This window comes from Temnothorax curvispinosus, unplaced genomic scaffold (assembly GCF_003070985.1).
Source record: "Temnothorax curvispinosus isolate PA1 unplaced genomic scaffold, ASM307098v1 QBEX01005011.1, whole genome shotgun sequence".
Taxonomy (NCBI): Eukaryota; Metazoa; Arthropoda; class Insecta; order Hymenoptera; family Formicidae; genus Temnothorax; species Temnothorax curvispinosus.
In genome coordinates, this window is record NW_020214791.1 from 2,044,872 (window position 1) to 2,065,566 (window position 20,695).

Here is a 20,695-nt window from a genome sequence, read left to right on the forward strand (position 1 = left end):
TACCACTGTAGGTGTGTATGAAACGAGAATAAATCGCGTGAGATAGTGCGCGGGTGAACGATTAAAGCTGTTTTGCTCCCGTCATTGTCGAGCCGACTATATACGAAATACACAGCGCAGAAATAAACGATGTTTATAAATCACTCCCGCGCCTTCTTCTTTTTATTTTTCCACGCCACGCCTACCGAGAGTACCCAGATCCGCTTTCGACAATCTGGATTGGAGTCGTCGGAGTTCAGAATACAATTTTACTATGTAATTTTACATGTCGCATGACACGAAAATTGCCTGAAGAATTGGAATATATATATATATATAAGATATATATTAGAGCGCTCACATATATCAAAATATGGCATATAAAATTATAAATAGAGAGTCCAAGACAGAGAGAATTTTATTTCTAATTGTGACACGAGAAACATATGTTAATACACGCGTATATAAAATTAATATATATTATCAAATACACTACCTACAAAATTATATTATAGTGTTACTTCAAATCCGATGCGAATTATAGATCATTTAAAGTGGGCTCTTTCAACATTCCAAAAGCGAACACACTAGGTAAATTTAAGCGTTGAAAATATAAATAAATCAAATCATTATTTCAGTTCTAAATGAAGCAAATTTAAAGCTATAAGGGTTGTAATGAAAAAAAATATAAAAGTGCGACTATTTGAATTACGAAAAGTAAGGTCCAATTTTCTGGATGCTCGCTTTAAATTCTTCCGAAACTGAATTTCGTCTATTCACATTTTCGCTTTAATTCATAACGATAATAATCAAAACGCATTCTCGAATCTATCGTCTAGGGCTGGGTAAACGTGGATAAATACTATTTTATAGATTAAGCCTTTCTCGAGCGTCGACTGTTTTTCGGGAGAAGCTTAACCGATTGTCTATTAACGAGCTCGTAACGAGATACGAATTAAAAAAATTTTTTTTCTCCCTCGCAGGAGGTAAAAACAGCCGGAGGTATTATTTCGCGACCGTGTGTTTGCGTGCGATTTGATCGGAAGAAAAACGCCCCGTTTCCCTCCCTCTCCTTCCAGGAATTTCATTTCTCTGCTCCGGCAATAAATAACACGATAGAACCGCCGGGCCGCGATATCGCCGTTTGTGTATCGCCGTTATTTTTCACGGCGTAACCTCTGATGCTGAGACATATCTCAAGCCAGCGATTAAAAGTGTTTTTTTTATAAACCGATGTCACCGATGCGTGCCCGAGAGCGAAGCGGAGCGGGATGGAGCGGAGCGATGCGGCAGTGACGCAACGAACCGTTACGAGCGCGACCGCGGATAATAATAATCGTCACGGGTAGACGGTCGCGGGGGGGGGGGGGAACACACGTGGATTTTTGTTATGTATTTTTTTTATTTATTGTTTCCTAATCGATCCAAGCGCAGCTCTGGAACGAAGTGTTAATATCCATTTATACTTTCCATTCTCTATCGAATAATATTGAGATACGTATTGTTTTTAGTAAAACGTTATACGAATAAAGCGTAACGTGAATGTCGTCTGTTTTAATAAAAGCTTCGAATAATCGTTTTAAAGTGATTAAAGGCCAGCTTAAATAATCTATAAATAATATAGATTCTACGATAGAATTTTATTTATAGTTTTATATGTCATGTATTTTGGTATACGTGAATATTTTAATGTACGTTTGTGTGCGTGTGTGTATGTGAATACAATATAAAAAATAAATACAAATTGTATACATTTTGATTCTTTTTATATATATTTTTATATTAAAATATATATAAAATACTATATTAATTCTATTCTGAATTCTCTGATGAGAAAATTGTAGAATTGTAGAACATCATAATTTTATATTGTATTATAATTCTATTTTGATATACGTGCGCATTTTATATATTTTATACAAGACATGTTTCCAAAGTTCTGAGAATTCTGCCGCGATAAAAGATACCCTTAAAAAAGCCTAAGAAAAATGGTTTTGCGCTAGGATAAGTATGTTCAGTTAAATAAAAACTACGTTGAAAGATTATACTGCAATGTTAATAAAAATGAACGAAGTAAAAGGTTTAGAGGGCACGCTTCCCAAAACTTTAGAAACATCCCTCGTCGTTATGTATTCTGATTCTCTCTTAAATATTTTTTATACAATACATAAACTTAGAATTATGATTTGAATTTTTATACGAATCATAAATTGTTTAAAAGTGCTCTATGTATTTTGATACATATCAAAATTTTGCATTTTAATATACAATTTTACATAGTTGCGTACCCTGATTCTCTTTAAATATATTTTTCGTAATACACGACACAAAAGTACAAATAGAATTCTATTCTGTATTATGGATCGTTTAAAGTGGTCTCGAGACGAACGTGATCCTCTTTTTTCGCGTGTCACGCGGCTATGCGAATTAAGACGTGCGCGAAGGTACAGCTTCAGCAAAGGGTTCCGTTGCGCGCGTAATCGTGGAAGAAGGGTCCTCGATTTCCAGCCCTTTGAGACCGAAACGGCCCCCCCCCCCACCCCCGCCCTTTCGACGACCGTGTGTCGATCTTGAGTTTGGAAACATCCAAATATTTTCATTAAACGGGCCCGTTTTGCGGAGGGTGGACCGCGCCATTTTCGCGGAGGTTTCTTTTCACGAGAAATCGATCAGGGCCACCTTTCACGCCGAGGATCCTCCCCTACGCGAGCGGGATCCTCGGCTAAAGGATCCCGGGCGATTCCCGCAGTCGCTGCATAAAGAGGCGGATTACACGGTGTCCATTTCAAGACGTACAAGGAACTGGTGTTTGCGGTAAGTCTTCCTCTCTCTTTCCATCTCTCCCTCTCTCTCTCTTTCGCTCTCTCTCTCTCTCTATCTATCTCTCGCTCGCTCGCTCGCTCTCCCTCTTTCGTTAGAGCCTCCGGGTCCTGCGGGCGTATACCGAGCCGGTAGGGGCATTATCTCCGCTGTTTTGCCGATTCAATTGTGTGTGCGGTGAAAGGCGGCATTTAACAAGAGTTTAATAAAAGGCAAACAGCGCGGGATCGTCGGTCGTCCTCTCTCGCGGGCCATCCTCGTTTCTTCCGCTCCCGCGCGCGCAAGAACCGCTCTGCCTCCTCTCTCTTTCTCTTTCTGTGTTTTCTCTCCCTCCCCTCGTCCATCGTTCTTCCACGAAGGGATTACCCGGGGAAAACCTGGGCCTGTCGGTTTGAAGAAAAGAGGGAACACACGCGAAAGGAAAGAGATTCGAGAAAGGATCGCAGCTGCCACGCACCGATTGGCCCGACCGAAAAAAAAAGTAGCGATTCCTCTCGCTCGCCCATCGTATTTCTGTTTTCGCTGATCCGCGCGGGCGGATAGAGACGAGGAATAGAGCGGTACGTATTTTTTCTCGGGCGGATAGAGGAAGCCACACGGAGAGCGAGCGGATGGACAAACGTTTCCGTCAATCGCGACAGAGAGACGTTTCGGAGAACGATCGTCGATCGGGGAGCTTACCTCTAAAGCGTCTTAAATTCGTATATCTGTAGAAATATGAATAAATTCTCGAATAGCGACTCCTACGAGCTTATTTTTCGCCCCCTATAGCTTCGTAAGGTATAAAAAGCGTCCCGAGTTTTCAAAAACATGAAGTTGTAAAAGTGACTCGGGAAAAAACTCCCGATTTTTCTTCTTATGAATTTTGGAGATTCTAAATCACGTGCTTTAATCTCCTTTATAACGTTTCCTCTTTTATTAAAGTGATATTATTTTTTTCAACAAAGAAAATAAATGTCATTATATTGTAAACGTGATATAAATAATGTTTAGAAGCATCAAACAGGAAATTCAATGAAATCTCGAGCAAAAACGAGAATTTTGAGGAACGTAAAGCTTTGGTACAAAAGAAATTATTAGTACATCGCGAACGCCCTTCGCAATGTTAAGTCGACTATATCCTTGGAAGAAGAATATCTTCTTCTCTCACATCTAAAAAGGCCGACTCACGTTTCTCCTTGCCCGATAAAATGTCCGCGAAACTCAGCCGTTTAATTATAGCTCGAAAACAGCTCGAGACATCTCCACCGCCAAAACGATCGATCGATCGTTAAACCGCAAAATCCGCCCCTTCTTTTCTTCTATTTTTTCTCTCCTTTTTTTTTTTCTTTTGCACCGCGCGCTCAGCAGAAATGGGCGGACTAAGTAAGTCAGTAACCCAGTGGAAACTCGCCCGGGGCGATCTCCCCCCCCGTTCCCCACCTATCCCGGTCTGCCGATCGATCAGTTCTGATGTAATTATCCAAACGTTGAATTTTTTATCGCGGTGAAACAATAACGCATTTTCAGAGCAAACAGCATCGCTCACCGGAGGCCGCGGAGGCAGCTCTCGCGCCGCTCTGGGGGTACCCGCGTCGTCCGCTTGTGCCCTCGGTGTTTACGCAACGTGTAATAGAATAATCTGCGCGTTACACGGGAGGCTGGGAGGAGAGAGAGGGTGGTGGGCGTGGGGGCGAGCGATGTGCACCGCGAGACAGAAGTTCCGCGCCGCACATCTTTGTTTACCGCGCGCTATATCGGTTTCCGGGCCCGGAACATCTCTCCGTCACGCGAATTTGCGGAAGGATGGTAATCGCGCGATAAAACGCGCTTTTTTTTATCTTCTCTCCTCGACCTCCTCGTCCAGCCACATCGCTCACCCGTACTCCGTCCGTATATAGTTACCATCGTCAACCCTTCGACTACGAAATGCCGTATCGAGAAGGAATTTTAGCAGGTATAAAGAGCAAGTAATGCTTTAAGTCTTTAAATCGATAATCTATTCAGATTTTTCATTATTAATTTACTCTATCTCTAGATTTACGTAAAGTACTTTTATCTTTAAGTTAGGGAGAAATCGGTTAAGATTTCTTTGTAAATTTTCAATTTTCAGATTTAATTGAAGATGATAATGCCTGTCGACAAATTTGAAGAGCATTTTCATCTTTAAGTTAAAAACCGGTTAAAATTTCTCGAGTTGTTAATTTACAATTTCCAAATAGATTTTAAACAGATTGCTGACGGACAATTTCGTAGAGGAGCATTTCTATATACGTATACCTATAAAGGTCGAAGCTTGTTCAAATGACATTTCAGCAATTAATTATAACTAGCAAATAAAATACCATCCTTATATAAGGTTTAGAGACATGAAATTTCCCAACATACAGCGGTTATTTCGAATAAGATCATATTAATTTCGTGCCTAAATGTTTTTGAATGTCAAGCGGTAATAACATGCGTCTCGTCGGGAACGATTTTCCGAAGCGAGGATATTAAAGGCTGTCCTTTATCGGCCGTTTAATACCGCTATCACCTGCAATTAAGCCATTCCGGCTATTAACTCGCACCTCCGGATTTAATCATTATGCCGCTGTACAATCGCGTTGTATTGTGCGCTGTGTATAATGTGCCATACAATATTATTATGCTATTATACGGTTTACGGTGATAAGTTAATGCGCGCGTCGATGGAAAGTCTTAAACGCTCTTACGTTAACTTTACGCGGCTTGTTTTTTGCGACGAATAAGGGGGACGGTACCCCCCCGACGAGATGACGCGTCGTGTTTCCGCTACGCGGCGAGTGGCGCATTCTCGTTCGAGAGGGCGACGGGGCCGAGAAAGGGAGACGGAGGGGCGGTGAGTTTAGGTCGCGGAAAATAGGGGTAATCCCGTGCTACACGAAAACCTCATCGGGCTTTGCCGGGCGCAAGACGCAGAATCAACAAATCCAGCGGGATTAGATAACATCCCACGGGATTGCCGCGCGGTCCTCCCGTCTATATATCCTCCCGTCGAATCCCGCGCGAGAAGTGCGCCCCGTTGTTAGCCCACCGAGTTATTGGTATCACTTAGCGAAATCCGTATCCGTCAGGAAACGGCTTTAAAGGGCCCACCCATCTCCTCCGCCACCCCGGCTGCGAGTGGCAGCCTCACGTTATACGTCCGGGCACTCCTATTTATTTATTTGTTTGCTTGCTGATTTATTTAGCCCGATAGCCCCGTGCGACCATTAACGGGATCGAACTTGGTTCTCGCCGTACCCCCTGTAATTCGCGTAGCTCGATAATAATGCGCGTTTTACGGACGAAGCGACACGTTTCTCTCGTCGGTTCTTCCACGTATCTTCATAATTTTGCAAAAGAAAAAAAAAAGACAACACTCAACCGTGTCAAATCAGAATCCTCTTAATTAGAGAGGAAAAAAATGTTGAAACATAAGACTTTTCGTTACGATCTACCCGTTGTATCCGGCGTTTATTTTCCAGCGGGTCGCCAACGAAATTACACGAGTGCGTTTTTTTTTTCCATTTTTTCCCTTTTTTTTCGAATTCAGCCACATACCTTACGGCGACGACTAATTACGCTCGCCGCTTGTCAGAAAACGCACTATTTGTCAGTGTCGTGTATCGAGTCCAATTTTAATGGCGTCGACATCGAAAAATGTGCACTCGGCGAGAACCGGAGTTGATTTTTCCGGCCAGGCCGCCCACCCGCGCGCTATTTTTTTCACCCGCTCCCCCTACCACCCCCTCACCCCACGTCCCCCTCCCCCCCCCCCGCCTCGTCCCGGCGTTTATTTCGATTTTTTGTGTTGGGTACGCTCTTTCACCTGAAAAGGAATAGGTGAAAACTGTTAATTGGTTCCCTGCTGAAAATACGGCGGCGTGGCCGGCGGCTGGTTGCGACGCATTTTAAGCAGAGACGTGTGCGTGGGACGCCAGGTCCATCGGGGTGTATGTACGCACATACGCGCGTACACCCGCACATGCACACACACATATATATTTATATATACATATATATATACGTATACATGTATTTGTTATATATACACACATATACATAATATGTATATATAAAATATATATACACACGCGTGTAACGAGCGTCAAGGAGTGTAGAGTACGTGCTCCGGCAGCGTGTCCGTCCAATTATGGAAAATTAATTGGCGATTGGTGACTCGGGGCGATGCGAACATAGTTCAGCGTCGAATAAACTTCCTTTGTATTCCGATCAGCCTTTGACAGCGGTGTAATAATTAAAGTAATTAACGTGCATGCCAATAAATTTGAGATCGTTGCGCATCGTCGCGTGTACGAGCGCGGACAATTATTCGTCGCGTATCTATATATGCATCTCGCGCGTATAAATGTATATGCACGCACATGCGCGTATATAAGATACGCGTGTATCCGCGCGTATACATATACATACGTACGCTACGCATCGCGCAGCGATCTCGAGTCCGCGTTCTCGATAATAACTGGCAGAATTCCACTTAATTATAGGCACGTTGTTTCGTACGTGCGCACAGAGAATTTGCAAAATACTTCTCCGTTCGGCGGAAATCTTCTTTCCGCGGCCGGAAAGCCGCAGTTAGGCGCGTCGAAATTCTTCGTAAAATTATTCGTCAACAAAAATTCTGTCACTCCGAAGGTTACAAATTAGCCTAGTGCTAATCCTCGCGCGATTTGCCCTTAGATCGTAATTACAAGTTGCGATTACGTTCCTCGAACGCTCGAGTAGCAGCTATAAAATGATCGCGCGGAGTGGCATCGGTTTTTACCGGATCTCACGAAGGAAGGGCTGAGGGCCTTTTTTTACAAAGGGTGAAAGAGGGAGCGTAAAAATCGTCGGGCTCTCGCCCGAATCCGGGAACGGGCAAATATTTACGGGGAACCGTAATCGACTACTCGCTAATCCTTTGTGGAACTCACGTGAACAACGCGCCGGACTCGGTCGGATAGATTAAGACACGGGCCCGGTCTCTCCGTCGCCCTTTTCCCTCTCGTCCTTTGAAATTCGGCATCCTTTGAGGACGCGCGCGCGAGGGTGCGCGGGATATCCCGTGCGCGCGCGGGGCGTAGGAACAATATTTGCGCGCTGCATTATGAGCCGCGCGAGGGTAGGAAAATATTAATTTTGCGAGACACATCCGCGACTCGCGGCGGAAGTGCACAACTCTCTCGGAATCTTCTCGCTTAATCTCGCTTACAACATTTTTCCACGCCGGTGTCCCGCTGTTTTTACAACTACTCGCGCCAATCCGCGAACTGTCGAGGGATTAACGGATAAAGAACCGCGCGGGTGAAGAGCACTCCAAGTCGCATTCATCTTCCGGCTGCGCGGTTTTAAAACTGCATCGCCCTTCGCTCCCCGCGAGAAAGTTTCCTGGGGTTTAATTATGTAATTGTTTAAGTTGCGTTTGTCACGCAAAAGTCCCTTCGCTGTTGTTTATTAAGCATACTTTCCGCTCATATGTATCCCGAGTCATATAAAGATGATTTATTTTAACACAATGTTTTTTTCTCTCAAAGCTAACGAAATGTTTCCTGGAAAAAAAATGTTTGACATTAGTTTTACAGTTTTAGAGAGATAATATGATAAACTTGTATGTTATATGCGTTATTGTGTATCTACATCGACATTTCTTAAACGAAATCATACAATTCGATTTGATTCAATTTCAATCAACTCTGGTGCAAAGAAAATATAATTGTTTGTAAAAAAAAAATGTACAATTTATGTAACGTGCAATTATATACTTTTTTACATATATAGATATAATATACTTTAAAGCTAGACGATTTAGGACGTCCCTCATTTATTGAGAGTCAAGGGTCGAATCGAACGTTTCACGGCCGATAATTGCCTTCCATTTCAATGCTCGTCACTTTCTCGAGAGCATAAGAAGTAAACGAGCGTGAAATTCCGAAAGAATCGACCAGCAGGCCCGGAATAATCATTCAGAATGCGAACCGAACAATATCTTAGGCCGGAGACGTCAACAACGTCACGCCGTTCTTCGTCTCGGCGAGAACGATACCTATCAATAAGAAGGTACGTCTCACCGGGATACGAAAGTCCTCCCTTCGCCCCGCCGCGCCGCGCGCCGGGGGAAAATGGCGCGTCTGAATATTTCACGACGAACAGCGTGATCGGCCGCGTCCTATCGTAGCTCTGCTCCAATTATTCGGGAAGGCAGGAAGGCATGCAGTCAAATGTAACCGAGAGACCGTGTCGAGTCCAAGCGAGAGATGCCGGGAAGAGACTTCGGAAGCTGTGGAGAAGATCAGGTATCGGCCCGCCCGACACCCCGCGGCTACGCCTTTAAGAATATCGACGCGGCTGCTTTTTCCAGCGTGTTCTCGCCCTCACGAGGAACGAAAGGGCGCGCGAGCGAGAGCGAGCGCGAGAGCGAGAGACAGGGAGGGAAAAGCGGGAAGAGGGGGGGGGAAGAGGGCGAGATCCACTTAGCACGCCGCTTAGACGCGAAAACATCTGTATTGTCGCTGCATTAGCGCCGAGGATTCATCCCCCCGTGATTGCCGGGGAAAATTGTAATCTTTTTCGTGGAAGCCGCAGCCGCCCCGCCGGGAGCGCTCCTTACGGCGAGAGAGGTTTTGCCGGGAGAACGAGAGAGAGAGAGAGAGAGGGAGACGAACTCTCGGCGCTGTCTTCGAAGGATTCGTGTGAATCGCTAAACGAACGACATATGCGAGAAGGATGCGATATTTTACATCTCTCTTTCAGTTTACGTCTCTTTTTCGCCGCGCGCGCGCGCTCAATTGAGATTCATTGCGCATTCGAGACGGTGCGACTTACCCCGCACGTGCCCTCCCCCCTCCGGTCCATCCCGCTGACCGCGGTCAAAGTAAACTTATTTAATTTTGTTACCTCTCTCTCTCTCTCTCTCTCTCCGGAAAGAGAAGCGACATCTCATTTACAATTCATGATATTTGAAAGCCGGACTTGTATACCGATTTCGAAATAGTAAACTCGTCCAGCTTCACCGTTCGCCATTTCTCGCTCTCTCGGGGGAACGGTCCGAACGCGAGAGCGGAGCGCCGGGCGCGGATCGAGCAATCGCAAAAAGACCATCGGCAGATCAAGAGATATATTAGCGATGGCCGGTTCCCAGTTCGTTTCTAATAAAATTCACGACGTACCGGCGAACAATGGCCGTGTCCGCTGCAAGAAGGGAGAAAGCATGCAGGGCCCTCCTTCCTCGAGAATTCTCTTCCGCGGATCCTCGCGTGCGTGCGTGCGTGCGTGCGCGCGCGCGAGACAAGCTGTCTGCCGTTCTCTTCTGGTTTCGACAACGGACCTAAACCGGGTAGGTAGGTAAGTAGGTAGACAGGCGGATAGGTGGACATAATACGCGTACACGAATCGCGCAGAATGTGGGATCCGGCTCGCCGGGATCGGGCGTACGATTAACGTACGGATTAGGATTAAGCTCCGGCGTGGATCTTGCTGCGCCCGGGCGGACCGCAGCATCGGGGAGAGGCCGGATACCTCGGCCAGGAGGGTCGAAAGGAGGGGCTCGTCGCGAGGGGTAGACACGGATGGCCGCGCGCGCGGGGTACCTATATGTATAATATCGGGATACGTGCGCGCCCCTCACGAGAAAAAGAAAGGCAGAGAGAGAGGGGAGGGGGAGAAGAGAGAAAACGTTTTTCACGCTCGATTCTTCGTGTATCACGATGCCGCGGTCCCTCCTGGTGCCCTCGCTCGCTCGCTCGCTACGAGATGGGGGGAGACGACAGTCAATGCACATTACAACGGTTTTATGTTATTAATACGGATGCATTGGCCGGGATTTGAATAATTGAACAGATCCGCGCGGATTCGCTAGATAGGTAGGTATTGTTCTCTCTCCTTTTCTCCCCCTCTCTTTCTCTCTCTCTCTCTCTCCCTCTCTGGTCGCGCGCAACCGCCATAATCCAGATCTACCGACGCCTGAGTTTCCGCGTGGGGTTCATCGCGTTCGGATTGGCGTTTGCGCTCGCTATTTGATCCCATAACGTCGACAAATCGATTCGATTATTTAAGATTACTGGTCGCAAATTTCTAATCTTAGCTCATACCCATAAGATTAGCTGATTATTGATATTCTAAACGCAAGCTGCGAGTAAGGCGGAACGAAGAATGGTGCACATTGAGACGATAATAACCAAATGCATTGACAGAGGGGTCATTTTGTTATAATATCATACGATCATCAAGATTATAATAAAATTATGTAAACGTGCATTATAATCCAACACCTACGATCTTAATTCTTTGATAATAAATTTCCCGTTAAAGAAAGATTTATAGCAAAAATATCAAACCGCCATTTTTGCTGGTAGTGTATGAAAAAGCAGGGCTCTTTGCGAATTAAATTTAAGGGAAGCAAAAATGGATAACAGAGATTTGTCAGGTAGATGCAAAAGATCAAACTTTGTACATCAAATAAAATTAAAAACTAAAGTTTTTTTTTAAAAGGGGATTAAAAAATTTCTCTCTAAATAAAAAAAAAGAGAGTACTACATTGAAGCCCGTGGCGGTAAACTTGCTTCGATTTTGTTGAAATTTCGTTTTCAACTCTGTTTGATAAAAAGATGACAAATCTTTTACGTTAATCGGACCATGCTTCCAGTTTTTTCCCATGGGCTTTACTTTAATAAAATTTAGTTTGATATCTGGGCATTACAAAGGTAATATGAAAGATTTCAAATCATTTACAATGATTTCTCAATGATTTTATTGATTGCAATAAATTATAATTTCATTGGCTGTAAATTTTAAGAGTGTCTTATAAATCTCACAAAAGTTAAATCAGAATCTCTTTCAAAATATCTAAATACTTTTTTTATGAATAAAGATTACATATTGAAGTCGTTGGAATGCTTTCTAACGCCCCGTCTCCATTTTCGAAAAGTACGGATTTAAGACGGTTTGCAAAAATAAGCTCCTCGATTCGATCGCGTGCTCGAACGACGGCAACGAGGGGGCGAGAGGTTCGGTAACCTTCGTAATATGCATCGACAAATATGTCGTTCGCTTCCGCGATGCCTCCTCTCTCTCTCTCTCTCTCTCTCTCTCTCTCTCCGTTAGAGGGTTATTTCGCGACCACCCTCTCCCGACACAGGCGAGCGTTGCCTCGCGTGTGTCTGTTGCCGCGGCGCGGCATCCGAAAGGGGTGCGCTTCCCCCACCCCTGAGCGTCGCGACGCGATCGCACCCTCCGCGCGAGAGAACCTCGTCCTCGTCGTCCTCATCGTCCTCGTCCTCGTCGTCGTCGTCGTCGTCGTCGTCGTCGACGACCCTCCGCTTCGCCCTCTCTCTCGCCCTCCCTCGCGCCCGCATTTCGTAACGCGCGGGGAAGGGAGATGCGAGGGAGCTACATCGCGGCGAGAGAGCGCGCGGGCCGGGTGGTGGAAAAGTGGACGGAGCCAGATAGGGCCACGCCCCGATCGCGGACAACGCACGCCAACCCGACGCGGCACCCGAGGGTGTCCCTCTGTCCGCCACCGACGCGGCTGGCGCGGCTCACGGGGGCCCACGGGGGTGGCTTTGTCGGCTGTGCGCGCGCGAGGAACGGAGCGGCACGGGTAGGGTAGGAAGATAGCGGCGCACCGCGTCCACGCGGCATCGCGGCATCGCGGCGGCCACCGTTATGGCTAGTCCACGTATATCCTTTATCGGGGAGATGTCAGTCCCGTGTCCGCGACGCACGACGCTAGGCTAGGCGCCCCGCGACGGCGGCTCGACGGCCGGTCCGAAGTGGATAAAGTGCGGTCGGCGCGACGGCGAGCGGGGGGTAATAAGGTCCAGGCACGGATCTCCCGCCGGTGGAGATCGGATTCGCGCGCCTTTCCCATCTCGATGCCTCGACGTCGGTGAGCGATCGTCTCTGCGAGGCGGGAGAGCCTCGTATATCCGCACCAGAATCCGGAACAGGATCTCGCGCGAACTTAAAACAAAACAAAACAAAAAAAGAAAACGAGATAGAACAGAGGCAGCGATCCCCCATCGATCAAAGTTCGCGCGCGGTGCTTGAAATTCGCGAGAAGATCGGGAATCGCGTTTTACGATGCGTGCGAGAACGTAACGTCGCCGGGGAACGAGGATAGAACGAGGCGCATCCTTCGTTTTCGCATCTCTCGAGGGTCTGGAGACTCGCGCGACGCGCATCTTGTCGCCGATACCACTTGTATACACCCGCGAGTTCGTGCCCCCCCGGCCGTTACGTAACATGGTAGAGAGCATTTATGCGAGCGACTCGCCGAGATCCCGCTCGCCCATGACGGAGCCGTCGAGTCCGCTGCACTCGGATGGTCCCGGGATATCCGGCTACGGCCACAGATATCTGTACAGCTACTCGCCGGACGCGCAGAATCACGTATCGGCGGTGACGAGGCGCAACAATAACAATCAGAACGAGACGGGGGCCGATGGCGGGCACGAGCGCGCGTTCGCCAGGAGCCCGATCGGCACGGAGGAGACGATGCCGCGGCATCACCGCCACGGCGAACCGGTCGTCCCCTCGAGACCCGCGACCGGCGGCACCTCCGCCTCCACCATGTCGTCCCCCACCTCGCTCTTCACCATCGACAGCATCCTGGCGCCGCGGCCGATCGGCAACGTCGTCGCTCCCACGAGCACCACCACCGTCGCCGCATCCGTGATTCAGACGCCGGAGACGATCGAGTCGGCGGCCGGACGCACCACCGCCGCGGCGATGCATCCGCTTCAGCAGCAGCTGCACCACTTGGCGTTCACCTCGGCGGATTTTCTCGGTGGGTATACAGCACTGTCGCCGCCGCCCCCTCCGGAGGATCGGCGTGACTCTTCTCTCTCTCCGCAAGTCTGTCAAAGGGGCCGCGGCGCCTTAAAAGACGCCCTAATCCTTTAGACTTCTTCTACGGACGCCCTTTTACACTTTGAGCTTGAACTTCTGTCATTCGGGTTCTCCTATGCATGAAATTATAATTAACGTCGCTCCATTGAAGTCTCTCTGGAATCCCATAAGCGCATCTCTTATATACCGTTTATAATCATGTATATCTTAAGTGGAGCTCGCACAATTCGCGATCCCCATAGTCGTTAACGAATTAAGTTTCGTATTGTTGGATTATACATTATACGTTAAACTCCTACGTGTGACAAGTCAGCGGTAAATGGAGTTTCCGCGTTGCGTCGAGAGACCGGTAGTAATGATAACACGCTCCGGCAAATGAAGCGTTCGGGATCGCTCGTATTGAACAATTACGCGAGGTCGAACGATTAATTTACGCTGTGCCGCGTGGAAATGTTAATTGCATTTATTCGATTACATTACAGTTTTATCAAGCGACATCGGCGCAATATATCGTTCTTTGCAATCTTTTTCGCAATACGAATGAGAATGTCGATAATGTTCAGAATGCCGGCCGTCAATTTCGCAGCGTTCATAATAAATCGAAAACTCGGCGACAGAGTCCAATCTCCACGTTCTTTCACATTCCGCAAATAAATTGGTAAATTATTCTCCCGGCACGGAAACGATATGTGAAATTGAAAAAAAATATTATTTATTAACTCTAAAACGCGAGGGAAAAAATTTGGCAAGTTATAAAACGTTAAAACGCGCATTAGAGCGATTATTCGATTCTATTTCGCATCTATGATGCGTGAAATATCGTTCGTTTTGTCCGATTCACGCGGATTATATATATATTTTAACTATATTCCTTTATCAGTTCGCGCATAGAATTCTTAAGCGCGCACGATAGTGAAATTCTTGTTTTGCGAACATTTTGAACGCTCGTGCTTTAAATTTTACACTGCCATTAATAGATCGCGTTTCGTATCTAGTTTAAATCAGTATATGACACTTAGTATCTTCAGTTTTGAACTCGTTATCACAATGAATAAATAATTATAAAAGTTGTGGAACTTCAATCCGCGCTCAGGGTTTTTCTTTCTGTCAACGCCGCCGACCTCTTATTTCCCGCAGGCTACGCTCCTATTATCTCATCTCATTCGCTTCTACAAAGTAAAGAATCTAATTCGTTCGCATTTCGTCAATTTTCTGTGGCTCGGTAAACGTATTTCGTTCCAACAGAGAGACGTTTAACACTTTACAATGCAAAAATTGTAAGACCCCGCGCGAAATCCTAAGAGAGCTCCCGCTCCGGTGCGAAACACGCCAAAATTTCTTTCACGCCCGCAGGGAGCTTTAGGTATTTTTCCCTCAAGGAAACTTGCGCGCTCTCTCGCATTGGGGATACGCGAGATGAAATCCGCAATCCGTTTCGATCATGCATGAACGATCTAGCTCCTTCCGCAATCCCGCTAGAAGACGGAGAACCGTGAAAAGGAAGGCATGCAAACGCGCGCGAGAGAACGGGCGAGAGGGAGAGAGAGAGAGACCCGGGGTAAAAGCAAGAAATTTTTACCGTCCCCGCATTTTCATACGCAACGTCGCGTTTAAGCAGCTTTCTTCGAGATTTTAAAGTAAAACGTCCCCCGGGACGGGGGCGCCGGGCGACCTCTTTATCCCGAGCGCATGCGGTGTGAATGGGGTCCGCGAGTATTCGTAATATTCGTATAGTATCGCGACGTTCCTCGGGCCTCCGACCGTCCATCCGTTAACTCTCCGATCCGAGAAAACCATTGGAAACGCCGATCGCCGATCGCGGGTTATCGGGATTGGCCTTTGCTACCGCAAAGGATGTAATCCTTTTGTCAATCCCGTCGATTTAGTGGCGGAATTACCGCGATTGTTACAATTATCGCTCGTCGCACAATCGATCCCCAGGTCCTCCCCCAAATGTTATAATCGCGACCGCGAGAATGGACGTTTGAATCTTTAATGCCGGCGCAAAGTTCAAATGGCCGCGTTTGCGGCCGCCGCGCGGATAATCTTTATTGTCATTTCGGACGGGCTCGGGATGTAGCTCGATGGAACTCGTAGCGAATTTTCAAAATAGCCGGGGCGAGCTTTTATCATCCTATGTTTGTCATTTTCGAATTTCAGCCGCGGCATATCCGGGATTGTATCCCGGAGGATACGTGGCGGCGATGGCCGCCGCCGGCGTTTCCCTTCACGGACAGCCGGCCTTCTATCACACCGGTCATCCCTACCAGATAAATCCCAACAATCCGGGAATGGGTCCGATGGCGAAGAGGAAACGTCGTCATCGAACGATCTTCACGGAGGAGCAACTGGAACAATTGGAAGCCACCTTCGACAAGACACATTATCCCGACGTGCTCCTGCGGGAACAGCTGGCCCTCCAGGTCGACCTCAAGGAAGAAAGGATCGAGGTTAGTCGAATCTTACAGTCTATTATTCTCGTTTGAATTCTCTTTGTTTTAATGACTAATTCTTCGACGAAGAATCAATTTTACGCGACATTGATAAGTCATCACGGTTCATTAGTATCACGTTAATCGTTTTACAATTAAATTTCAAGTTCAAAAAATTAAAATACACCCGAATTGAAGCGAGAGTCGTGTCTAGTCGTTAAAATCACAGTCGAGGACGTTCCTCCCGTCGCGTCGATCGCGAAACGAGATCGACCACGTTGCGAAACGCCGGTTTAGCCGGAACAGCAGAACGATAAGAAAGAGAAAATAGCGTGTGTTGACAATTACGGACTTCCGTTCGTCCACGGTCGGTTTCTAAAAACCGAGAAGACCGGCTACCGTTTCGAGATACCAAACGGCAGCGAAGTTACATCGCGCAGAGGCGACGGGCTTAAGCCGCCTGCCGATGACAAATTACTTTCTCGAGCCGTGAACGGAATATTGGATTTCGGATCGACAAACATTGACCGTCCGGATGGCCCGGGTCCGCACGCACAATTTGTAATGTAATGTCGGCAAACTACGCGCCGTCGCCGCCGCCGCCGCCGTTCCTGAGTGGGATGGAACGGCCTGTGTTTGTCGTCCTAATGCATAAAAGCCCATAATATTTTAACGCGGTCATTAAAATTTACCGCGGTGGGTATTTATCGGGGCCTCGGTCGACTTGAGCTAACAAGTTGCATGCTAGATTAAAAGCTTTAGCGATAATGTGTTTACTTCAATTATACATACGCTCGCGCGCGCGCGCGCTCTCGTTCGCACGCACACGCGTGCCGGATAGCGCGTATACGCGCGTCATGCAAATTATAATCTCTAAAGTGGTGTACTCTCCGCAGACAAGAGAGAGAGAGAGAGAGAGAGAGAGAGAGAACGCGCGGTTTCCGCGTAGCGTTAATTTCGTATAAATTTACCTTTCAATAACCTCATTGTGTCGTCGATCGAGCGTTATTTTTCCAGTAATTAACGATCTAGCTTCTCAATCTGGCGACGAGCGACATATTGTGATTTCTGTGATTTTTACACAGCATCGCGACTGAAAGCAGGATCCTTTTATACAGTTTTGTACACTTCAACGCGTTCGCTTTCTATCAATTTGAAGAGTTATCAAATCGTCATTAGTGATTTCTCGTATATTAAAATATGTTAGAGCCGACTTTCAACGCTCAAATGAATAGTGCCCAATTAATAGACTTAAGTCTCGGGCGATTACTCTAAAAGTAAAGTATCCATATCTCGGATGGTCTCGAAAACACGGAATCGCGAGGATGGAGATTGCAAGCGAGTTGCGTAAAATTCGTTCGACACCCGAAACGAAATCCCTGGACCGACGACAATTCCGTCGAGCGATCACGGACTCTGAGAATCATTGACACTCGCGTGGGACCACCCGCGTCGCGTCGGCTTTGCCAAAGAAAGGTCCCCGGAGTCTCGAGAGTTGTTTAAAGACGGGAACAACATATACCTGCGTGTCTGGTACCCGGGGCCGCCTCTCGGAGCGAGAGTCCACGGTGTTTGCACAGAATTAGTAGAATAGCGACTCTTGGTGCGCCCGATGGAGGGAGCACGGGGAGAGAGGACAAAGAAAGAGCTAGAAACAGGTCGACCCGCGGGAAGGAAGGAAAGGGGAGGAGGGCGGGGGGGAGTGAGAAACCTAAGGCACTGTTTTGTGTGCTTCCAAGATCACGTCGACTCGACTTGGGATCCCGAGGATCCCGAAGCAAGGAAAAACAACAGCTCGGAAATTATCGGTGCTCCCACACTTTGTTCGGAGGAAAAAAAAATCAGCGTGCGCAACACTGATTGATCAATTATAACGCTCATGACACCGGTGTCATTAAAATTATGCGTCAACAAGGCGTCTTGATCCACCGTGTAGCGCGATCGTCACGCGATCGTCACGCGATTTAATTTCGCATCTCGCGGGATCCGGCGTCCTCGAGCTGAGAGAACTCTTCAAAGTGAACGAGGGTTAAGCTATTACAATGGCTAATGCAGCAAAACGAACGAGCGAGTAGGGGGTTGAATATTGATTGTCGGTTTTCATTCGGATTGATTCAGACAGGCGTGAGGGACAAATGCGTGTCCCGCGAGTACGGCGGGAATATTCGTTTGATGTCTCTCACGCGTCTTTTCTTACTTCGTTAAATGATATCTTGCAGCACGCGTGTTGATGTGTCTCGTGTAATCACACGATTTAGAAAGCATTATATATATTTCTCAACTATATTTGTATCGCTCAAAGACTGGTCTTTGATAAACGATCACTTCAATTAATTTAAAATTGAAGTTATCGCATCGTTTCATTTTTAAAAAAAAAAAAACGTAATTATATTTATATATTTATTTATAGATATAGATATCTCTTATAATTTGTTCTGTGACTGTAAAAATAAGCATCAATAAACTTTATTAATTATTTTTCATTAGATTGGTGCAAAAAGTTTGTTACATATTATAACAAATAAAGTTGAAAATAAATTTTGAGCAAAAAACGAAACAAATTTACCGCCATGGGCCAGTATACACTTTTTTTTATCTCGAGAGAAATTTTTCAATCCTCTTTTTAAAAAACTAGACACTACAAACGCGCGCTACGCGCGCGCTATTTATCTTTAACATTTCACTATTAACCCTATTATATACACAAAACATTTCACTATTAACCCTATTATATACACAACTGTCAAAATATACAATGACAGCTACAAATGAAGTAAGCGCAGCAAGAAAACCAATCGGCATCGCGGAAAAGAGGCAACAATAAACTATCCATGCCTTTTTTAGAAAGGGATTCTAGTTTTATTTAATGCAAAGCTTGATTGAAAAAAAACCTTTTACATCAATCTAACTACACTTTTACCCGCAGACATAATAAATCCTATTTAATCCTTCATTTGGTAATGTTGGTTTCAAGCAACTTGATCTTCCATCTACTCCCTATAATACTCTTGCTCGAATTACAATCGAATTCTAAACAATATATATAACGCGGCTTCTCGCAATATTTAATTTTTCTCGTCTCCTTACTAATTTAAAGATAAAGTTTGTAGAAATCAGCCGTGTCTAAACAAAAAGTGAAAATGTTATACGTTTTTAATCGTCTGAAAGAGAATCGCTGGACTTTAATTTCGCCGAATGAACGGTCAATTTACACGAGTCTCTCTGAACGGCACGTTGAATTGTCATTTCAGGTATGGTTCAAGAATCGTCGCGCCAAGTGGCGGAAGCAGAAGCGGGAGGAGCAGGACCGCATCCGGAAGCTGCAGCTGGAGCAGCGTCAGCGCACCGACGACGGCGGGGCTGCGACGACGGTGATGGTAGGCGATCGTCTGGGGCTAACCAGGCAGCAGCAACAGCAGCAGCAGCATCAGCAGAAGCTCGAGCAGGACACGGACAGCTCCGACCTCGAGGTAGCGTAGTGCGGCCGTGATGACGACGAGACGCGGCGGTCTCGCCCATCGGTAAATCGAGGAGGTCGAGAAGGACGATGGAAGACGGCCCGGTGCTTTCGCGCTCTTATCGACGACGTGTACGGGCATGTACATACGTGACTGCGCTGTAAATACCATTGTAAATATGACTAACGATGAATGTGTACAATACCGAAATAAATTATTGCATCGAGACACGAGGTGCGGTGTTTCTGGTCCCTCTTGCGCGCGTTACGATGCATCCGCGAAAGGTATATCTTCTTCTTATGCGTTAGGAAAATGAATCTTGTAGCCTCATGATGCTACACGGGATACATATGTAACGTTGCATGTATATATTCTAGTCGAATATTCGGAAATCGCGATAATAACCGAGTCGCTGCGAATTTCCTTTCGTTTCCACTCTAATTATCTCTTTGAGAGTAAAATTGATTATAAAATTAATTTATAAAGTTAATTTCGTCCGTCTTCCATCTTACTTTGTCGTTACTTTGACTTAAATGCACGTTTTATTTCTTGATTCACAATCTAATTAATAGATCGAAATTAAATCGAGCTAAATCTATTTCACTTCATCGATCTCGAATTTTTCGCGACTGATTTTGACCTTCAGTCTAATCCGTGGAGAGCAGTATCGATTTTCCTCCAATGCGATACCTTTATTGGAGATTCTCCGATTTACATATAAGTGCGCAGCGAGGTGTCCATTTAGATAGCGAGAAATTTAAATCCCACGACACTCTTTCTCCACGCTTATTTTTATTCCCGGAGCGCAACCCGGTTTTACAACAATATTTTCTTATTGAAATCGCTTCGCTGTTGTGGAAAATACATTCTCGTTTATATAAACGTTTACACGGAGCTTCGATATTCCACGCATAAATATTAAAGCCCCATCGATCGTTTAGGAATTTTGAAACGGTCGCATTTAAAACTTTCGAATACAGGATAAGAGAACTTGGAAGGCGTGAGTCAATTGTATCAGGAGAGTCAATTGTATCAATAATTGTTTCAATATGAATAATGCTTAATTTTATTTTGTCTAAAATGGAATTTAAAAAATTTATTTTTTATTCTTTATTTTTCACACTTAGGACCAGTTTCACAAGTGTCGGTTAACTTTTAATCTTAGATTAACTCACT

At 46.0% G+C, this 20,695-nt stretch overlaps 1 protein-coding gene across 1 annotated transcript; it reads left to right on the top strand.

Annotated features, from left to right (window-relative positions):
• The first annotated feature begins 12,532 nt into the window (after window positions 1–12,532).
• LOC112454364 (homeobox protein goosecoid-like) lies at window positions 12,533–19,723 on the top strand. Its single transcript, XM_025015708.1, has 3 exons — window positions 12,533–13,567; window positions 15,790–16,079; window positions 19,313–19,723. The coding sequence occupies exons 1-3, from the start codon at window positions 13,024–13,026 to the stop codon at window positions 19,538–19,540; spliced, it is 1,062 nt and encodes a 353-aa protein (XP_024871476.1). The 5' UTR covers window positions 12,533–13,023; the 3' UTR covers window positions 19,541–19,723.
• The last annotated feature ends 972 nt before the right edge of the window (window positions 19,724–20,695 follow it).